The 21,805-nt window shown below is 45.5% G+C and overlaps 1 protein-coding gene across 3 annotated transcripts in view; it reads left to right on the plus strand.

Moving 5' to 3' along the window:
* Nucleotides 1–19,829, plus strand: part of gfra4a (GDNF family receptor alpha 4a) — a 188,973-nt gene extending 169,144 nt beyond the window's left edge. For all 3 annotated transcript variants that reach the window (XM_058616173.1, XM_058616171.1, XM_058616172.1), the window contains exons 7-8: nt 10,867–11,039; nt 18,362–19,829. In XM_058616173.1, coding sequence (XP_058472156.1) covers nt 10,867–11,039; nt 18,362–18,511 — 323 coding nt within the window. In that variant the 3' untranslated portion in view covers nt 18,512–19,829. The remainder of the gene's footprint in view (nt 1–10,866; nt 11,040–18,361) is intronic.
* Nucleotides 19,830–21,805: the final 1,976 nt, after the last annotated feature.

Here is a 21,805-nt window from a genome sequence, read left to right on the forward strand (position 1 = left end):
GTCGACATAAGTGTGGACCTGCAGTGACAGCAGCCGCTAAAACCACTGACACAACAGAGAGTAAAAAGTGCAGCTGCTGACATGACGTGACGACACCGACTGTCACCGTTTGTTACCTTTTATAAAAAGATGTGTCTCAGTTCAGTCGTGACAACGAGAGAACGATCGGCTCCTCTGCAAACATGATGACACAAGCAGCCTCTCACCTCAGCCTCCTGTCCCCGGAAAAAAAAAGATATTTTCCAGCAAACTTTGTGAGGAGTTTTCACAAAGAGTCAACAGAATCAGAAGTTTAGACGTAATGATTTCACACATGAGGAGAAGGGATTGGAAGTGAAAAACAAAACCCCTGATTCGTGGCCATGAAATACTAATTTGTTCCCACGAAATAGGTAAAACATGACCACGAGAATGTTATTTATGTAATTAATTTAGTGCACAGTGGGAAGTGGGAATGAATTAGTATATTGTGGGAACAAATTAGTATTTTGTGGGCTAGTTTTAGCTATTCGTGGGGAAAGTTAGTATTGATTGGGAACAAATTAGTATTTTCTGTGCTGGTTTTACGTATTTCGTGGGAACGAATTATTATTTTGTGCATATTTAGGTGTTTTAGCTATTTCATAGGAAGGAATTAGTATTTTGTGTGCACGTTTTACCTATTTCGTGGGAACAAAATATTATTTTGTGGGAACAAATTAGTATTTATTGGGAACAAATTGGTATTTCGTGGGAACAAATTAGTATTTTGTGTGCTAGTTTTACCTATTTCGTGGGAAAAGTTAGTATTTCGTGGGAACAAATTAGTATTTTGTGTGCTAGTTTTACGCATTTTTGTGGGAACTAATTATTTTGTGCATGTGTTTTAGCTATTTCATAGGAAGGAATTAGTATTTCGTGCGCACGTTTTATCTATTTCGTGGGAACAAATTAGTATTCTCTGCGAACAAATTAGTATTTTGTGCGCTAGTTTTACCTATTTTGTGGGAAAAGTTAGTATTTCATGTTAGTATTTTTTGAGCCTCTTTTTTTTACTATTTTGATTGAGTTTTTTCTTTCTTCCTTTTTCTTCTTTTTTTAAATTGTATTCTGTTTACATGTTCGAGAATAAAATAGTCAGAACATTCACAGTCAGAAAAGCTGCGGCGCTACTTTAGACAAAAACAGAATCTTTTCTTTGCCCTGACCAGGAGCTTTTTATGCCTATAAATATTCAAAAAACATATTTATGTTTGGCACGATTGTACATTTCCCTTTCACGGGTGTCTAGCAGGTCCAGCTGCATCACATTCCGTTTCCTAGAAACCAGTGACGTCTTTGTCTTGAGTGGATTTGTGTGAAAGTTCTCAGTCACTGAGGTCAGTGTATCTTCAAGAGTGTAGCTGCAGGCTACTGGACTTGGTTGAGCTTTGTTGACATTTCACCTCTCCTCCAAGAGGGTTCTTCACTTCTGCTTCACTTCCAGAACTGCAGAGGCCTCTTGGGTGAGAGGTGAAAGGTCAGCAGAACTCAAACCACAATCAAATAAGAGAACATGCTTAATTATGCACCAGTTTATGCATCCACTGCTGTTCAGCGAAATATTAGAAGTACTGTTTTACTGTATATACCAGGGTGTGTGATCGTCAGGCAGGATGAATTTTTAGTCTCGTGTTTACTAAACTTCCTCATTTAACTGTTTCCATTGCACTTATTCTCATTAACTGTTGAATCAAAGACAAGAACGACATAAACAACAGACCGATAGAGAGCCACCGTGTGTCAGAGATACAGTGACTTTACAGAGATCTGCTCATTCTTAACTTTTCATTTGACTATAGAACAGTGGTCAGCAACTATAAATATTCTTTATGTTAAATATGTTGTTATTCTACTTTAGGGCTGGGTTGGTTGCTTTTGGGGTTCTTGCTTGTGTAGTTGCAATAAGGACAAGGGGACACAAATCAATATTTCAACGCATTATTAACCTGGTTAGGTGTGGTTAGTTGTTGATTAGAGCCGGCCCCAGCTTCCGATTGGCTGGATGGAGGATTGCTGTGGTGCCTGTGCTTGTAAAAGAGAGTTGGAGCTGGTAGAGCACACTCGGTTTTTGACCGTGCTCCTGACATACGTTATTGATTGTCCCTGTGATGGACTGGCGACCTGTCCACGGTGTGACCCCGACTTTTGTTCTATGTCAGCTGGGATTGGCACCAGCGCTCCCCGCTCGGGATCTTAAGCTTTGTACAAGAGTAAATGCTTTTCTTCACAGAGTTGTGTAGAATTCAGAGCCTTCAAAGAGTCAGAGCTGCTTTAAGACACTAGATTCAGTCCGTGGCACATTCAAGTTACTTCCTTAAACCAACCCATCTCTTAAAAATGCAGATTTAGCCCTGCTGCAGCACCTTTGTGTGCTCCAAACATCTCGAAATATCTAAAACCTCCCCCGACAGTGTTTGTAACTTAATGACAAACATTTGCTAAGATGTTTTCGTTCTCCACGACACTGACTCCAGACAGTAAGTGAAATGTCCATCAGCCCTGCGGAGAGTTCAGACCGCCACGCGCTCTCCAGCCGGGTTGATGGATGCCTTGTTTTCCTGCAGAACCGCTCATGTGCGTCCTGCAGTCAGGACTCAGACCTGCGACGGCAGCTCCTCCTGTGCGATGTTTACCGTGAGCTCCTCCGAGTGGCCCCTCATTTCCCTGCGCCTGAACAAAGCGTCGCACTCCTCTCTCCTCCTGACGGAGCAAAAAGAAAACAACGGCTGCAGCCAAACAGAGCGTACGTGATAATGTGCACGAGTGGGTTTCTAATGGGAAATTTGAGCTGAGTCTCGTTTGCTCGAGCCTCTATTTTTGGAAGGAAAATGTACGTAATGATTTGGGGCAATTATTGGGAAAAGAGAACCGCCCTGTGAATGATTCTCTTTTCCCCACGTCCCTCACATAATCACAACGAGCAGAGAGTAAGGACATGTCGTACATGCTGAGTCGAGCCAGAACTCTCTCTCTGGTTCTGTTGAAGTGGGCGGCGACCGTTTTCAATTAAAATGAATCCTCGTTGGTCTCTTTTGGCGTCGCCGTCTTCTTTGTGACCGGATTCAGCGTTGTTGTTCCGCACAGCCCCAGTGCTGCCGCTCTGGGGTCTGCTTGCTGGGACAGGACTTCAGATGGCCTTTGATGACTTTGTAATTGAGCGTAATTTGCTTTTCTGCCTCAGAACTAATGGGGTGGACAGAGAGAATCGTCGCAGGGAAGAATGCGCCGGTTTGCAGATGGAGGGGGTGGCGAAAAAGAAAAAGGAGGAAAAAGAAACCCTGCAGAAAATGTCCTCCCTGGAGTGAGCGCGTTCAGGTTTTAAAAACAGATGTCACCCCGCTGTACCTCCTCATTGCAGTGATAATAACCGCATCACTATGCAGAATAGCAGCCCTGGACTTATTCATGCTCTGAAAACGGAGTGTGTTGAGAGGACAGACGGAGATGAAGCTCATTTGTTTCTGAATTTTCGTCTGGCTGTTGAATGGAGGCGAGCATGGCAGTGTCTGTCATGGCTGACAACAAGATAATCCCGTATTCGTCCTGCGATGGGTAAATAAACAGCAGCAAAGACGGTATAATCCAAACTGGATTGTGTTATGTTCTTGAAGAGATTTCCCCCCTTTCATCAAGGCCTGACATTTGAACTGTCGGTTTTTTGAAAAATGTCAAGTTAAGTCATGTATTTGCACTTTTTTCAATTCATAAACAATCTCAAATTTGAGATATAATAAAACAACAATTTCTCAACAAAGTTCTGACCTGGACTGACTAGGTTGTGTTCAGGACATTGATGACTACTAGCATGCATTAGTATGCATCTGACCTGTTAACATTGGTCCATGGACAACAGATGTAAAATAGCCATTTTGGCAAATTCTGGCACATTTACATTGTATGTTTATTAATGTGCACTGTCCATGTCAAATAAACCATGAATAAATTAGCATACTTAAAATCTTTTCACTGTACAGTTTTAGAGAATTTCTAAGTTAAAAGTCCCATATAACTGATCAACAATTTCAAGTATGAGATGTAATAAAAAACAGCCATTTCCATAAGTTCTGGACTAACTAGGTTGTGTTCAGGACTTCTATGACTACTAGCATACAGTAAATCTGACATTTTTACTGTACAGTTTTTTAAGAAATTTTAAATCAAAAGTCCCATATTAGCACTTCTTAATTGATAATCTAAATTTTTAGGTAAATTCTGACCGCCGTTTTGAATCTCCGAAACCTCTTGAAATCTTTTTCATCTTTGATGTGTCTTGTACAAATGTACAACACTTTTTTGTTGTTGCTACGATAAACGTGCTGCAACGAGTTTGAAAACGTGCAAATCACCAAGATTCATGGACGCCAAATTCAAAAATGGTCGACTTCCTGTTGAGTTGAGGTCTTGAGTTGTGACATGTTTCCACCAAGTTTAGTGGAATTTTGTGCAAATTAGTGTCTGCTTCTAATTAGTTCTGCTTCTGGTTTGCGTGCTAATTTTCATCCTTTTTCACTCAAAAATCCGATCATTTGGGGAGAAAAAAACAATTACAGGAATTCTCGAGTAATCTAGACCTAATATTAATAACAACAATAATAATAATGATAATAATAACCAGGGATAAACTCCAGTGCGTCGTCCGCTTCTCATTACCGTAATCCTGCCAGATATCGAAAAAGTGATAGAAACACTAATTTAGTGACAATCCGACAGCCGTAGAACCGAAATAAATCCATGCGGCCTGAATATCATGATGGTCATAACAGGGTTTAGTGGGTTTTTTGACCAGTGTTATTGGGGTTTCAGTAAGAACCGCAAGGAAACCAGAAACAAAAACATCAGTGGGGTTGAGGATCCGGTCGAGCGTTCACCGACTGCACAGGATTTACTCCGCGCCGCGTCTTCAGGACGAACCTGTGAAGAAAAAGAAAAAGGCCTCGGGGAGAAAGTCAAAGAAATACGAGATGGCGGCGCTCCAACAGCCGTGTCCAAACATTTACAAAGAAACCGTCACAACAACTTACCACTGAAGATATCAGCTGACACTTCATCCCTGCGTGACGGTGGGTGGACGGGAACAGTAGCGACCAGCTGGAGTTGCTACCACCCCCACCCGCCCCGCACCCCGCCCTCTCATCTGTCAGGCTGCCGCGGGGGATCAGTGCGCGCAACACAGCGCTAACTGCACACTTTAAGCACAGCGGCACCACTTCCCCACCTGCCCCAGCAAATGCTAATGACCCACAGCGCCATTAGCATGCCGGTCCACAGCCTCCGCTGTAAGGTGCTGATGTATCCACACCTCTCAGCTGTGCCGCTCAAGCTGCTTCCCTCACTATCGACTGGCTTCTGTTCCGTTGAAACGTCGGCGTTCTCTCATTAGCTGCGGCAAACAAAAGTGCACGGGTCCAACCCGTCCACCTGCTCCGTCTCTGTAGCCACGCTCACACCGGGGGACGGAAAGTTTAGTAAACTTGACTTAACCTTAAGTATGTGTTAAATCACAAGACATTAACTTCTTATGATGTGAACTTGTCTCATCTTTTTAAGACAAGCAAACACTTTAAGTCAAGTTCAATTCACTGCAATTGCCATTTTAAGTCAATGACTATTTTGAAAATCGATTAATCAGTTTGGAACAAGGGCCTTTCTGCATGGAGTTTGCATGTTCTCCCCGTGTGTGCGTGGGTTCTCTCCGGGTACTCCGGCTTCCTCCCACAGTCCAAAAACATGCAATGTGGGGATAGGTAAATTGGACACTCCAAATTGACCATAGGAGTGAGTGTGAGAGTGAATGGTTGTTTGTCTCTATCTGTGTGTGGCCCTGCGATGGACTGGCGAACTGTCCAGGGTGTACCCCGCCTATCGCCCGATGTAGCTGAGATTGGCACAGCACCCCCCGCGACCCTCTGGTTGAGGATAAAGCGGTAGATGATGACTGACTGACTGATTAATCAGTTTGAGTTTATGTTTTAAAGAATTAGTTTTCTGATTTTTCAGCTTCTTAAATGTGAATATTCTCTGGTTTCTTTGCGCCGTATAAAAAATGAATCATTAAAAGTGAATCATTTTGGTTTGTAGCACCAAACATCAGCTGTTAACTGACGAGTCCGCCTCCATGTCTGCTTATATTCTGAAGTCACGCGAGATTCTGCGAGATCCCAACGTGTGCTTTCTCATGTCGGGTGTCTGTGGTCTAACACCTTTTTAAAATCCTCCACTGGCTTCCTCTTCGTTCTTAACAGTTTGGCACCATGAACTTCTTCTTCTTCACGCTCCGTCCTGAGCTTTGAGGTCCAACAACAGGCTGCTTTTAGATTTTAGTGCCAATATCCCGACTAAAAACTGGACCTTTTCTGTAGCTGCCCCTAAACTTTGGAACCATTTGCCCGTGGAAACATTTCAAATCACCGTTAAAGAGCCACCTCTTGTCCTTGGCCTTCACTTCATGATAAAAATACTCAACCTGGACATTTCTATGTAGTTTTTTACCATTTCACTACTTTATTATGTCAATATTTTATTGTTTTTGACTTGACTTGACTAGAGTGGGTCAGGGTTTAGTTACTAGAGGGATTCGGATAAAGACTCAGCATCGATTGCTGCATAATTTTGTTTTGCAAAAGGTGAACCTGTCTGAGGAGGACCGATCGATCCGTCGTGGATCCTCCGAGAAATGACTGTTTGTGTGTCACGCGCTGATACTTTACTGTAGGCTCTGAAATCCCATCGCTAATAACCGGCGAGTCGCTTCTGGAATCCGGAGGTTTTTAGCCGAGGAAATGGCGAATATAAAAAAAAGGGTGTGTTTTAATAGATGAGTTTTTTTTTTTTTTTCCCGTGTTCTTACTGAAATGACTTTCATGCAAATGTAATTGCTGTCGAGCAGCCGCGTTCACAGAGTGGAAACTGACGCTTACGGGACATGAATTCATCATGCGTTCATCGAGTCTGGTTTGTGTGGAAAACTCACACAGAATTCACACGCTACTGTTACTCACTGCAGGTCTTCGTCATTGTCTTTATCACTTCATTACAGGCGACTAAAAATTGAGCAAAAATCCATTTGTAGCTAATTAAATTCAGAGTTCTTAGTTTACGGCCAAAACTGGCCCGCCGGCAACAGTATCTGGGCCCTGCAGAGGATTTAACAAATTCAGAGCTTTTATTCTGAAAAGATATGAATTTATTGAAATAGATTATGATTAGATTATTGCTACAATTGACGGTTAACCTAAACTAGTTTGAAAAATTTAAATAATAACACTGCTGTTGTCATGGAGACAGCCAGGTTGGGGAGTAAATGTCCGTAAAATAACTACTTGGCTCAAAGAAGAAGAAGCAGTAATTCTTCAAATTGAAATGATGCGCAGTAAATATGAACAGCACGTGTCCCACATGCATTTGTCTTCTTAACAAGCTGCTGATTAAAGACGTCCACATTATTGTTAGTTTAAGGCAGCAAACGTGGGTTTTTGTTTGTGACTGAAGACGTTTTAAGACTCACTTTACGATGTTTTGACCCAAATATTCAATTGCTTACATAAAACTTGGCCCTTGACCACATTTACTTGCTGATCCCTGCTGTATATTATTCATATTCCATAAATGGCCCATAACAATCAATACATACCGTAAACTTTGGATAATCAACAATGATGAAAGTGATTTTGAAGCTATTGTGACCTCTCGTGGCCCAGCTGCAGTAACTTAGTTATAGTTTGGAAAGTACGTACGACGCGTGATCCTCGCGACTGTTTTATTTAGAATATTTTAAACGTGAAACTTTTAGGGGGGGAATAAAGTGTTTGTCCCTCCTCAGTAATCGCCTTAATTATGCACTTGTTTGTAATTCTAATAGTGACGCTCATGAAGCGCTTTCTGTCTCCGTCGGGAGAGGATTGGAAAGCATCTGCTCCGAACACCTGTTCCTTCTATAACTGTAAAATAAACCATCTCCCAAAGATTTACTCTCGCTGAGTCGCTGTCGTTAAATGTGCAACTGTAACAACAAATTAGCGACGGTGATCCTTGTGTAAAAAAACCCCACATGAAATCTGTCTTATGACAGGAGGAGCCGCCTCCTGTTGGCTGTCCTGTGCGTCCCCTGATCGAGAAGGTCTTTGATAATAACTGACTACACTGCAAAGTAACCCAAAAAAACCAAAAAGTGTCCCAAAAGAGACAGAAAAGGACACCGAGCATCGCCCCTAAATTTTCTCTTTAACGACGTGGAGATAAGACTAAACATCAATCATCCCCTCAGTGCAGTGAGAGTCTGTGACAAACTGCCAGAGGTTTCATTAAAAAGTTTCCACATTCATCCATCAAAACTATAATAAAATACTGGCCTATATATATATATATATATATATATATATATATATATATATATATATACAGTATATATATATATATCTATTTTTTTTTTTGTTGTATATATATCATGAGGGTGTTCCTCCCCCGGTCTCCCGCAGGGGCGATTGCTCCAAGTCCACGTTCAGACGTAAACGGCGTGAAACGTAAACGATCATTTTCTCTTCCGTTTTCAAAAAGATCCCCCCGTTAAAAAAAATAAACGACTCAAAAAACGCTGTAGTGCATACGCGAGGACTGTACGTTAAGTTTAAGTTTCGTGCCGTTTCCCGTGTGCATATTTAGCGACTTTACACACTTTTCTTAGCCTAAAAATCCACTTTTTATCACCTTTAACGCCGTCCGCCAAACACACTTCAAACATAACGCAACAACGCGTTTGAAACAAAGTTTCAATCCACAGTGTAAGGTGTTTTTTTTCTCAAGTGTCGGCACAAAGCGCTGTGGGTATAAAAAGTTGATTTCATTTTTCTTTATTTGCTTTTGCTTTTGCAGAACATGATTGCTCGCTGCTGGCGTGCAAATCAGAATGTATTTAACCGCGCCATTGTGTGGCGAGAGGATGTGACTCAGCCGTCGCACGCGCTGGGTAAATAATTATGAGGCACTGACACACAGTTAGTTTACATTCTGTTGTTCTGCCACGTGGGACCTGGACCTGGCTCAGTGAAAACATTGCTGCCAGCAGATTTTAGCCACTCGACAAAAGGCTCAGTGAAGAAGATTTATGCCTTCTTGAGTTTACAGTGTGTTCAGAACGTGTTTGCCACTTTATCTTGCTGTCCTGTAGCCTGTTCTGTTCTGTTTGTGAACCGCTCACTTTCCCGCACCAAAGTGCACAGAGAAAATCTCCTCTTGTGCTGATTTTCTTGATGGACTTTGGTGCAGGAAAAAAAAGCAGATTACAAACTTCAGTCTCCGGCGGTGGAGAACACATTCTTATGGTATCGTAGACCTGAGCAGGCACATATATTTTATGAGGTATGAACATTTCATACCTCTCTTAACAATTTATTCTCGCTCTTCTTGTACCTGGCGGGGTAAAAATTGTGATTTTTTTGGACTATGACGGTGTACGACCACTGTATAATTTGTAGCCCCACAAACGCAACCCCACGGCTCTTCAAGGCAAACTATTCAACTGTGTTTTCTGACCGAAAGTGGATTTTTCAAGTTAACGCGGCTCATAATTCATCATTGTTCCATTCTCTTTTTGAAGGATCTTGACATTGAGTTAAGTGGCATAACTCGTAAATCTGATTAATAGCAGCTCTCGCCTCTGAAATTTCTGTCATTAAAAACCCAAATCTGCCGCTGACGAGTGTTTGGCCAAGAAGACGAAGCTTTTCCGCCTTGATTTTTTCCATTTTCACGCCCAGAAGTGAAATTCCTGCTCTCACAACACTCCTCTCTCCCTTGTTGCGATGTCAAGCAGCAGCAGAATGTAGAATAGAATTGCAGACAGGCAGTATTTTATTTCTTTTAGCCAAAAGGAATATTATTTTTACTCCCTAGTCATGAATAACATATGTTACATATCTTTTAGGCAATTTTTCGCACTGGTGGCCCAGAAAAGGCTTCACAATGTGTGTGTTTGTGGAAGAATCTGAACTTCCGTTATTATAAATGGGCTCTCTGAAAAAGAAGCACTGCATACATTTCCGAGAGCAGTAGAAGAGAAACAACTCAAACTTTCATTTTTTATTTCTAAATAATCAAATCATGAACGTTGGGGAAAACAATATACTGACTGTAAATATGATGGAACAGGTTGCGTTACGTCTTTTGCATAGTTCCCATGAATACACACTAATAAATATCATGTAAAGAAGATGTAAGGCTCTATAAGTTCTCTCTTCTCTCACAAATTGAGGTGATGGTTGCGTCAGAAAAAAACATGGATGCTAATGTGTCTCGGGCTAACCACCGTTAGCAAAACCTGGCAATAACAAACGTTCTACGCGGTGTTCTGTGGTGATAAAGTCTACAGATAAAAAAAACTTGAACATTAATATGTGCATGACTGATTTACAGTGAAAGAAATGAGACTGATGTGCAATTAATTAACAGTAAAATTAGCAGAAGTCGTGTTTTCATTATCGACATGAGGGGCAGCCATCTTGGAATCCTGAGTCAGGGGGGTTGTGAGTTTGCTTCGGCTTTCCGAGTTCTTTTGACTCAGGAATTCTGACGACAACTGGAACGCACTGTTCTTAACTAGCATGCATTAGCATGCTAATTAATAGTGGAATTAGCATCAGGAGTGCTGAGTTAGCATGGTTTTCTTGCTAGCATTTCCAGCTCACTTGGGAATGCTTGTACTTGATTTTGGACGCCTGACTATACTATGACATGCTGAAGTAAAAAAAAAAAAATGGGTCGTACGTTTGAAAATAAACAGTTTGACTCATGGTGATCCATGAAGCTGTCGGCCGTGTCTCTTTAAAAACCAAACTCTCTCGTGTCTTCTAGAAAACGCCATCCTGGCCTTCGGAAACGGCTCGGACGTGAAAACCGGCGCCAGTCAGCCCGGGATGTCGAGTCCGGCCACGGACGACCACGTTCCTTTCCTGGCAACAACCCCCGCCCAAGCCGTCTCCATGGAAACAGAGCAGAACATTCTGCGGGCACAGATACCGACTCAGGTGAGACGAGACGGAGGCGCCGCAGCGGTGTCACGTTCAATCTTTTTTTCCTTCTCTTTCCAAACAAACGGAGACGACGTCGCTTTGAGAACCGATGACTCGGCGCGTTTGTTTCAAAGTGCTGACTCGGGTTTCCAAGGCCCGCATCATTCAAACGAAATAATATATTGAAGACTGCATTTTAAAAGAAGTGTGGGTTAATATGCGAGATTAGACCTTGTTCTCACTGGTGATTGTGCGCGTTTGTGCAGATTTAAATCACACACTGTGACAAGCTTCTGTCAGCTGACGAGGTCAACTCACCGCGCAGGCAGCTCTGCTCACTAAAGACTGATCTATTGAGTGTTTATCGTGTCTTGATGTTTGTTTGAATGAACGGAGCCTTGATTCTCTGAGATTGGTTGTAAGTTTATTGATCCCTGTGGGGTCATTAAGTCTGTGCAGCAGTAAACGGATTCTGCACACGAAGCAGAGCGTCGACCAAAGACCACATAATGAGAATAAAACACTTGAGACAATTTAAAATATCAGCAAAACATGGTTATGGCTGAGAGTCTCAGCACTTTTATTAGATATATACAGAGAGAAATCCATGGACGGCATACAATGTGTTTAGAAAATGGAAATGAATTGTTAAATTTATCACTTTATCTTGTTGTTAAACAGCCTTTTCTGGCTGGAAAATGACTTTGTGAACCGTGAACTCTTTCCTCAACCAAAGTCCATAGAGAAAATCTGTGTTTTTAGCTTGCGGGGACACGGGAGCTGCTGGTCCACTGCTGCCTCGTTTGGTGAGTTTGTGTCATTCAGGTAAATCAAAATGAAGGATTTCAAACACTGATGAAATAAGACATTTGAACTTAGAGAAGGAGGCAGCAGTGGATCAGCAACTCCCGTGACAACAAACTTGACTTTCCTGTTGGAAAAGTCTGTCATTTTTACTTCCTTGTTTATGTAAGCACAAAATCCCTCATTTATCACTTTAACTTGAAAAAACAAACAGCAGCACAGTGTGTCCACTTTGAAACATAAACACCAATGTTGGAGTTGCAGTTTTTAAACCAAACCATCCTGAAGACCTCGCGTGGCTTCAGTCACACACGTCTTTGACTGTTTGATTGTCAAACTGCTTCATCGACAGCGTAATCGGGTTCTGTAAACATCATTACTGCGGCCGCGTACAATGAAGACAGCTGAATGTTCATTTTAATGTGGGCAGCCTGTTTCAAATTTTAAAAAGACATTCCCAAATAATATACTTCATTTCAGGCTGAGGACATTTGTTTCGTGCCTGCGCTTCCTAACGGGAACCCGAAAAATTGCTGCAGATGACATAATTGACTCTCTGCCCGCCAACAGATATAAATAAACTTCACAAGCTAAATGAGTAAGTAGGACACTCGCTTATTTCCAGGGAGAAAGAGGAAGAAGGAAACGGCCAAAGCCCAAATTACACGTCCTCACGTCAGGTCCCCGAATGCCTCGTCCCACGCGCGATTGTTTCAACAGTCTGTGACGTCCGTCATCTAAACTGCTTTTCACTCGCACAAAAAAAAAAAAGAGACACATACTTGAACATGGACGTGTTGTTCCCTGATATGTGGAATAAAGTGTCAACACAGGAGACGTAAGTCAAGACTTAATTAAAGCAGTAAATTTAGCCAACATTTAAACCACACAGACCCGAGGAGTGACTGTGCGTTTGAATCAGCGGCTCCCGCTTCATGTGTGACACAGAGAACAAACTTGGTACTTGTTTGTGACATTTTTGTAGGAAATGTCACAGTATAAGGCAAAAAGGACGCCTTGCGCCTTACTGTACGTTTCACATTCCCGCTTTTAACCACTGCCACCGTCTCGGAGCAGATGAGACACAGCGGTTTTCGGATTTCCTAAGGGAAGGATGAACATGAACAACTCTGTCCATTCCGGATTAAAAGTCTGGTTTTCCCCGTCACTGCCGCTGCCGCTGCCAAAAGAGTGCCAGCTGTTTTCTGCGCCTCTATTCAATGAAGGCCCGCCCTGCTCTGCCTGTGATTGGCTGACTAGTACTGGCCAATCAGAGACAGGCAGGATGTCCATTTCACTGAGTAGCTTGTAGAAACGGTAGAAATGGTAGAAACAATGTAAGAAAAGATTTGCTGGTCAAAATGTAATCTCCGCCAAATTCAATGACACGTCGCCTATTAGTCACCTATGGTATAGGATGTCATGTAAAATTACCCAAAAAAGTCATAGTATAGTATGTCGTCCAAAATCAGTCAAAAATATCACAGTATAGTCTGTTATGTATGTACATTTCAAGCTAGTGGGGAGACTGGGTAGAGAGGTTCAGGGGATTTCATATGGTGCTATGTCAGCTTGTTCTGAGGTTGCCTTTTCCACATCTACCCAAGTGAGTTTTGTTTTGCCTATGAATGGCAGGTTTGATTTGCGTTATTTCAAAGTATTTTCTTTATTCTTCTTTTGTTATTATTTTTGCATGTGTGCACCTGTAAATAAACCGGCCCCATTTTCTCACTTGAATCCTCGGAGTTACGTCCCGTCCGGTGTGTGAATTGGGGGTGCAATACCCCTTTTTCACAGTTGGAGGCAGTGGTGGGATTGTGACGCCCTCCAAGAGCAGAAAGAATAACCCCGGAAGACGGGAGCAGACACGCCAGAGGATGTCCTCCTGCAGAGGACCTGGGGACCTTGAACCTGGCATCACTCCTACAAGCAGGAGCAGAGACGGCGTAGCGTGCAGGTGCAGCTGAACGTCGGCCAGGGGGTGATGGCGACCCATTTCCAGTGGCATCACCACTACCGGCAGCACCTCCAGAACCAGGATCCGGACCAGCCGACCCACCAGACCGAGCAGCGCCGTCTCCAGCCGCTCGGACCAGAGCAGCCGCGCCGAAGCTGGAGGAAGGAGACGACACGGAACGGTATCTCACCACCTTTGAGAGGCTTGCAGTGGCCTATCGGTGGCCAAGAGCTGAACGGGCTGCGTACCTGGTACCTTACCTGACAGGACGGCGATGGATATCCAGGAGGCCACGGACTACAGCAAGGCGAGGGCTGCCGTTCTCTGAAAGTACGAGATTAGCGAAGAGATCTACAGGCAGCAGTTCCGCGATCCAGACATTGGACCGGGAGAGACTCGGAAAGAGCTGTACAACCGCCTGAAGGACTTGTGTAGAAAGTGGATCAAGCCAGACGGAACGACTGTCGAGGTGATCGGAGAGCTCCTCATCTTGGAGCATTATCCGCAAACCCTGGCTCTTGATGTGCACGTGTGGGTGAAGGAGCATAACCCGACGACTGGCCAGCAGGCTGCAGAGCTGGTAGAGGCGTTCCTTGCTGCACGCCCTACCCCGACTTCCCAGCCTAGACCACCATACAACCCACCATCTAAGTCACAGCCCAGACAGGCCCCAGCACCCACAGCCACACAGAGCAGAGTGAATTTTGTATGTTACCACTGTAAGCACACAGGGCACATAAGCAGAGAGTGTCCCATCAAAAAGGCCAAAGAGATGGGCATGTGTAGTGTACCCAGACCTGGTAGTAAATCTGAGGAGTGCGTCAGCAAAGTGCAGACAGTCCCAGTTCATGTCAACGGCAAAGCTACTGTGGCTCTTCTAGATACAGGCAGCACACAGACCTCAGTTCAGTCCCATCCGATAGACAGGTCAGAGAAGCTGGAGAGAAAGCGCATCAGGGTGTGTCGCGCCAACGGGGATGAGCATGCGTATCCTGTGACCGAGATAGGCCCGAAGGTTAGAGGGCGGACCTTTTGGCTAAATGCGGGGGTAGTCGAAGGGTTGAGCCAGCCAGTAGTGTTGGGACAGGATGTACTCGTACTGCCTGAATTAGTGCAGTCTACCAAGCCAGTTAGCGTGGTAGCATCTCAGTCTGAGCTGAGACTAATAAGTCACTGCTAGACATGATGCCCTTCAGTCAGAATGACATTAGCCTACCTGAGCATGTAAAGGTGCAAAAGAGCCGCAGGCAGAGAAGGAGAGAGAAACTGCAGGGCACAGTGCAAAAGCTGGGAGACCAGGTGCCAGTTGCTGAAGTGTCACAAGAAACTTTGTGGGAGGTTCCCAGTCATTGTAGTGAATTACAGAAAGAAGATCAGTCTTTACAAGGGACTTTTAGTAAAGTCACTGAGATAGATGGGGAGAAGAGCGGAGCGGTGTAGCTGCATCTGTATCGGGAGCGCAGTAGTTTATCTGCGAGGGTGTATTGTACCAACAACCTGAAGGGGGCAACAGTGAGCAGGCGATTGTCCCAAAGTGTCTGAGAGAGAAGGTGTTGGCGTTAGGCCATGATAGCTGCACGTTTCCACTGGCCAGGGTTATACAGTGAGGTTCAAAGATACTGTAAATCATGTCCCACCTGTCAGCTTACCAGTAGCCACAAAGTTAAGCCTTCACCACTACATCCACTCCCCATCATTGGTGTTCCTTTTCACAGAATAGCTATGGACGTAGTTGGGCCTTTGGAAAGAACACAGTCAGGTCACAGATTCATTGTGGTTATGCTACCCGATACCCGGAAGCGTCCCCCCTGCACAAAATCAGAGCTAGTGCTATTGCATGTGTTTTACTGCAACTGATGTCTAGGGTAGACATAGCACATGAAATCCTCACAGATCAGGGAACTGCATTCCTGTCCAAGACACTTACACAAGTTTATAGTTTACTGGGGATAAGCGGGATAAGGACCACTCCCTACCATCCTCAGACTTACGGACTGGTAGAGAGGTACAACAGAATTCTGAAGAGCACGATAAGGAAGTTAGTTGCAGACAACGGCAAAGGGAGGTGCCGCAGGTGTCCACAGATAAAAAATGTCAGAGTATAGTATGTCGTCCAAAATCCGTCCAAATCCAAGAGATCACCACGGGTCCCTGATCACTGGGGGGCCTGTGTAGAAGTGGCCAGGGCAACCGTCACTTTTGGTACGGAGACTGCGTCGCTCCAGTCTGGTCGGGGGGGGGGAGAAGAAAGGGGCCCGGAATCAGCGCTGCCACTGCCAAGCAGCAGTATCCCAGCATACACCACCCTCCCGTGTCTGACCGTCCAGCCTGCCAAGCAACAGTAACCCTATACTGCCACCACCTGAGCCAACTCCACCTGCCAAGCCAGCTATTTCCCTCTCAGCTGAGCCAACGGAAGCAGTACGCAACATACGGCGGCGTCGCTGCGACGGCCTGTACTCGCGGCAACGCCACCAGGTAAAATGCCTCCTTGACGACTTTGTGGAAATGTTGGCTGCCAGAAATGAAGACCGTAAACAGACTCGGCCGGTCTGGCGTTCCATTGACACTGGCTCTGCCCAGCCCGTTCGCCTACGGTAATTGAACCCTGAAGAGCTCCGGTCGTCTTAGTGAAGAACAAAGACGGCAGCGGGTGCTTTCGTGTGGACTTTTGTCGTCTCGATGACATCACCAGATGGTGCCGGCAGACGTACCGCGCAGTCACTGCATGCCAATGACCTTGACGGGGCCTCGTCTAATCTGCGAGAGGTGTCCTCCTCCAGCTGACCAGAGAGACTGAGTTCGTGGGCCATGTGGTCAGTGGCAGGGGCGTAGCCACCAATCCAATGAGTTTCCCAGGGCCGGCTGCCATCGTCAGCCCACTCCACCATCGGACAGACTCCTGTGCCACAGCTTTCAATGGGCTCAAGATACTTGCTGAAGGTGTCTTGTCACAGCAGGAGGAAGGTGGAGAGCGGGCCGTGAAAGGAACTATTGCGCGACCCGCCGGCAGCATGGCAGTTGGAGTGTACCTGCATGGCAACCGCTTCCTCATCTGCACGGACCTTGCCTCCCTAACCCGGTTACTGAACTTCAAGCAGCCGGAGGGTCAGGTCGCTTGACGGCTGGAGACCCTGCAGGGTTATGAGTTTGATCTCCGTCACGGGGTAGGGCGACATCACGGTAATGCCGACGCACTCTACCGCCGACCTCGTGTGGCTTTGGAATGTGGCGGGAGGTGGACGGAACTGTGACACTGGTGAGGGACGGTTGGAAATGGAGCAGCGTCCAAAGTGGACAGAGGTGTCTGCGCAGGACCCGAGGTAAAGGCTTACCGCTCCCAACGGGGTAAGCTCGAGGTCCATGACAGGTCATTGCATCGGAGGTGGCATGCTCCTGGACAGGGGAACAACTGCCCGCAGGTATCGTACCGCGACTGCTCTGGCCACAAGTTGTCCAGGTTGTCCGCGGCGGTTCTATCGGCCCAGCTGTCGATGTGACGCGGAGTTACATGTGAAGGGACCCACTTGGTGCCCCCAGTGGCCGCTATGTCCCTGTGGCCATGGATGATTTCACAAAGTGAAGGAATATATCCCAGACTGTCAGCCTATTGGCCACTTGTCTCATCTGCTGCAGGAGAACAGCCCACAGCCTGACCAGTGTGACACTTTCCCTAATACACCTTCCGGGAGTCCTAGGCGGCCCGTCCGCCAGAGACGACGCCCTGGCCATTTTAGGGACTCTGTGTTAAGTGACGGGGTCGTCAAGGAGGACTGACCCCTCGGGTGGGGTCTACGTAGCGACCGGAGTGGCGATGGGTTCTTGTGAGTTGTAGCAGGCAGAGCTATTAATCTTTCCTTTCGATTTGTCTGCGTACCGTTGTAATTGGTATCAAAGCACCGTTGCTTTTAAAGTGCATTGTGAAAGCCATGGTTTTTTGTTATATATTAACTTTCGTATGTGCCTTTGTAAATCTATCATCTGAACCTGTCTGATTGTTAGATTTACTAACTAACTAATTACTAACTTCTAACTACTAACTAGTATGTGGAATAAACCTTCAGAAAGAGAGTTGAGTTGTACCCGCTGTAGTTGTTGTGGTTACCTTTTCTAGAAGGGAGTATTGAGCTGAAAGCATTGGCCAGTCAAAATTTGGGCAGTTGGTAAAGCTGTTGTGTTTGTGACCTGCTGTGTTATGTGGATGTTTGGTGAGACTCTGTTCCCGCTTGCCACAGTACGTCATCCAAAATGTGACAAGTGAAAGGTCAATTACGATTTTCATTTCTTCTCCATGAAGTGTTTGAATAATTGTGATTGTTGAAGTCTCACTGTATTTCAAAGTTTTGGAGACTATTTGGCTCCTCACTTGACAGTGATATTTTTCAGCCTTTTTTTTTAAGTAGTACTATAGTGTGTTTTATTAGAAAGTTCGAGAGAGACAGACAGAACAATGTGCGATGTAATGTAAACTGCAAATTGAAGATGGAGTTCCACCAAAGTTTATTCTTGTGTCATTACACCTACGCGGTCAAATAATGTGAGAAAAGTGACGGATTGCTTTTGTGTTTCCACGCAGGTAAACGAGAACGACAGACTGTGGGGCGACGAGGGAGACTCGGCTCTTCCGTCTCCGGGCCTGTCGGACTGCGGGGAGCAGCCCGTCCGACCGTCTGTCCTCCTAGGCCTCGGCTGGTTCTTGTGCTCCGTGCTGCTCCTGTCTGACTAACAAGACTCCTGACCTGGGGGGGAGGGTGAGACTCTGCCACTCGCTGTCACAAAATCACACTTTATCTCTTTTTGTGGAACATGACTGGAAGCAGAAGACGGCTAGGTACAGAGAGGAGCTAACGGGAGGTAATTGCACACCTCACGAGTCACGTCACGCCCGCCCCAAACAAACTGTTGCCGACTGTTTCATCTGAAAATAACGTCCACAGCACAGCGAAGAGACACTGACTGTTGCAGAGCAGGAAAAGTATATATATGTATGAAAACATTCCTGGCAGTTGAAATGTTAAGACTTTTCTGTGGCCGTGTTGTACGAGAGTCAAGGTGAACGTGTCCACACGCAACACTCTGCTGTTTCTTCTTTTTTCCGACACCTTTAACGAACCAAAATGGAAGCACATTTGTGGGTGTTGTAGTTGTGGCAATTTGCAAATCTATCCAGTGTAAAGAAGAAATTGTGATTGATTGAAATAAGAGTAAGATCCCTGAAGTCTGTCTGTCTGTAAATGTGTCTGTTATTTTCGTTCAAATTGGAATATGCTGAGATGTTGAGCTTTAAGTGTGAAGGCTGGAGAAATGTACGAGTCTGGTGTGTTTTTCAGCAAAAGAAAGAGGACTACTCGTTTCTGTTTTGTAACCTATATGTAAATGTGGACTTTGCTGCAGAGTAAAAAAGGAAACACACGTGTGACCAATAGACGTTTACTGTTGCGGGAGAAGTGCCACCTGTAAGACAAAGTGTAAAGAGCACAGCTGTGCCTCAGAGAGTGGCCATGGATCTTTGGTGACACTAGAAATGTGGTTCTTCTTCCTGTAGGACCAAGTGAAGCTAACATGCTAAGAGCTAATGGTGCCAGGGGGTTTGGAGGAGTTTGCAGGTAGAACAGAGAGGGACTCACCCAGAAGAAAAAGGCCAGGGCCCCCCGCAGGCCCCCGCCTCTCAGACTCCCGCATTCATGACTCCCTTGTCTTTGTCCTCCTGAGTCTTCGTCCGACGAGCTGCCGCAGACGCTGCCGCTTCTGCGCTCCCTCTGCTCTTTATGCCGTGCAACTCGCTGGCTGCACCTGTGCTGGCCCCACCCCTGGAGCCAATCACACCAAGCACAAACACCTGTGAGGGTGATGCAACACTAATTGCCCCCTTTCTCCACCTAGCACAATTAATACCACTCACTCCCTAAGGCCTACCTTTGTTCCCCAGACAGTCCTATTGGCCCCGGGAGTTGACGTGATGTCACTGTTCAAAGACAAAACAAGGAATTGGATTTTCATTTCTGCTGCTCACAAACAAACATTAAAGTCTTTTTTCTCTTGGACTCTCGTGGTGCTTTTCTACTACGTTTCTGTCAACTCCAGCTCCTTTCGTGCGTTCCCTTCACCTCCTGCTCACCACACAAGTGAATGGACAGACTTGTAGCAGAGGAGGACCACATAGAGATAGAGTTTCGTGTCGTCAGCATAGCGGTGCAACTTTCAACCGCGGGGGCATGTATATGGACAAGAGGAGAGGGCCCACGTCACAACCTTGTTGCACACCGTGGTTGACTGGGCCAGGGTGGGAACCGGGACAGAGCGCAATCGAGTTGGAAACAGTATCGGAGGCTGAAGTGACATCTAGCAAGTGGCCCGGCCACTTTCACTACCATTTCTTTCTTAAGAAGCCTCTCCGCGCAGTGGCTTTCGTAGATCCAAGCTCAGTGGTACACCGAGGGGCGGGACAGGTGAATGAAACAGTCCCCACCTTCAGGGGCAACACAGTCGGGGCTCCGGGATGAGACGACGCAATGAAAGAATCACAATCCGAGTGGTCGGCGATCGGGCAGGACACTACTTCAGTCGTACTGCGGAATCAGTTTCAGACACTCTTGTCTGGAAAAAGTTTACAAGTCCAGACTGTCTACTCAGTTAGAAATCCCACCTCTCTATGTGGCAACATACACCGCCGTGAGATTCCACTGAGACAATGTCTTACGTTTTTGGGATTTCCATCAAGCTGTCCTTTCAAACCTTCAGCTCACAATATCACTGACACACTTTCCCCGTGATAAAAGCGTTTCATACCTCTCAGCTTCACACATCCTCTCGTCTCCCCTCTGGACACGGCACCGGCTGAGCCCCGTCGCCCTTTTCATTTGTCCAGGGATTCATCAGTCCTCCAGAGCCGCGAGGCGACTGCCACTGACCTTCCCTCCGCTCGTCACCACCGGCACGATCCCAGGCGCCACGTGGCGCATGCCGCTCCCTGCAAATAGAGATAACCCTGTAAACGGAGGACAATTCTGAGCACTTCTCTTGCGCACAGAGCAAAATGCTATATTTTACTGTATATAATTACATAATACAATGTACATATATATAATGTATACATTCTATATGATGACAATTGTGTCCAAAGTTTTGCTTGTACATCACACAGAGATGGCCAGACATTCTGGCATCCAAACTTTCCAGCGCACAAACTTTGTGCATCACACACTTCAATAAATGACACCCCTGGTGTAAACGGAGCTGCAGCGGATTTTAATTTCTTCTCGCCTCAGGCTACGGTGCAAGGGCGCATTTGTGAGGCAGCGGGAGTCAAAGTCCACTGCTGCCACAAACTGAGGCAACACTTGGGACATTCACAAACCATCACAAAAAAAAAGGCACCTTCGTTTCACTAACTGCACATTAGCAGTTTGGGCCGCCATCCCGTGACAAACTGACTCCAGCTACCTGTGTGCCACCTGTGCTTTGCATATGGCGACTGTAATTGGTGCCGTTCTCCACGTTACGGGTCATCGGCTATGTGGGACAGACAGACGTCCTGCTGTCCCGCGTACTGTAGCTGCTGCAGCTGCTGCTACAGGGCTGATCAAAGGCTCAGACGAGAGGGAGAAAAACAAGAACCACAGTACAACGCGTGGTTTTCCTAACCTTTCCCAACCTGTGTCAGTCAATAAAACATAGAGATCAGGTCTCAGTGGCACTGACTGCATCACTGCAAATTTACTTCATCTAACTTTTTCCTTGAAATAAACTGTCCTTTATCCAGATAATGCAACCAGTGTGGACGTTTGGGACGCTTGCATTCTCTACAATGACCAACAGGGGGCAACCTCTCTGGTTTGATGTCAACTTTGTTTTTTGTATTCTGGTCCAATCAATTACAGGAACATACATTTGAATATAAATAGAAACACAACTCTGTGCAGTAAGACTGGCTATTGAATTCATGATTATTTATCTAACCACGCACTATATCGATTAAAAGTAGCTGCTTCACCTATTTCAAACAACGCGGCAGTAAAAC

Source organism: Solea solea, chromosome 18, assembly GCF_958295425.1.
Source record: "Solea solea chromosome 18, fSolSol10.1, whole genome shotgun sequence".
In the NCBI taxonomy this organism is placed as follows: Eukaryota; Metazoa; Chordata; class Actinopteri; order Pleuronectiformes; family Soleidae; genus Solea; species Solea solea.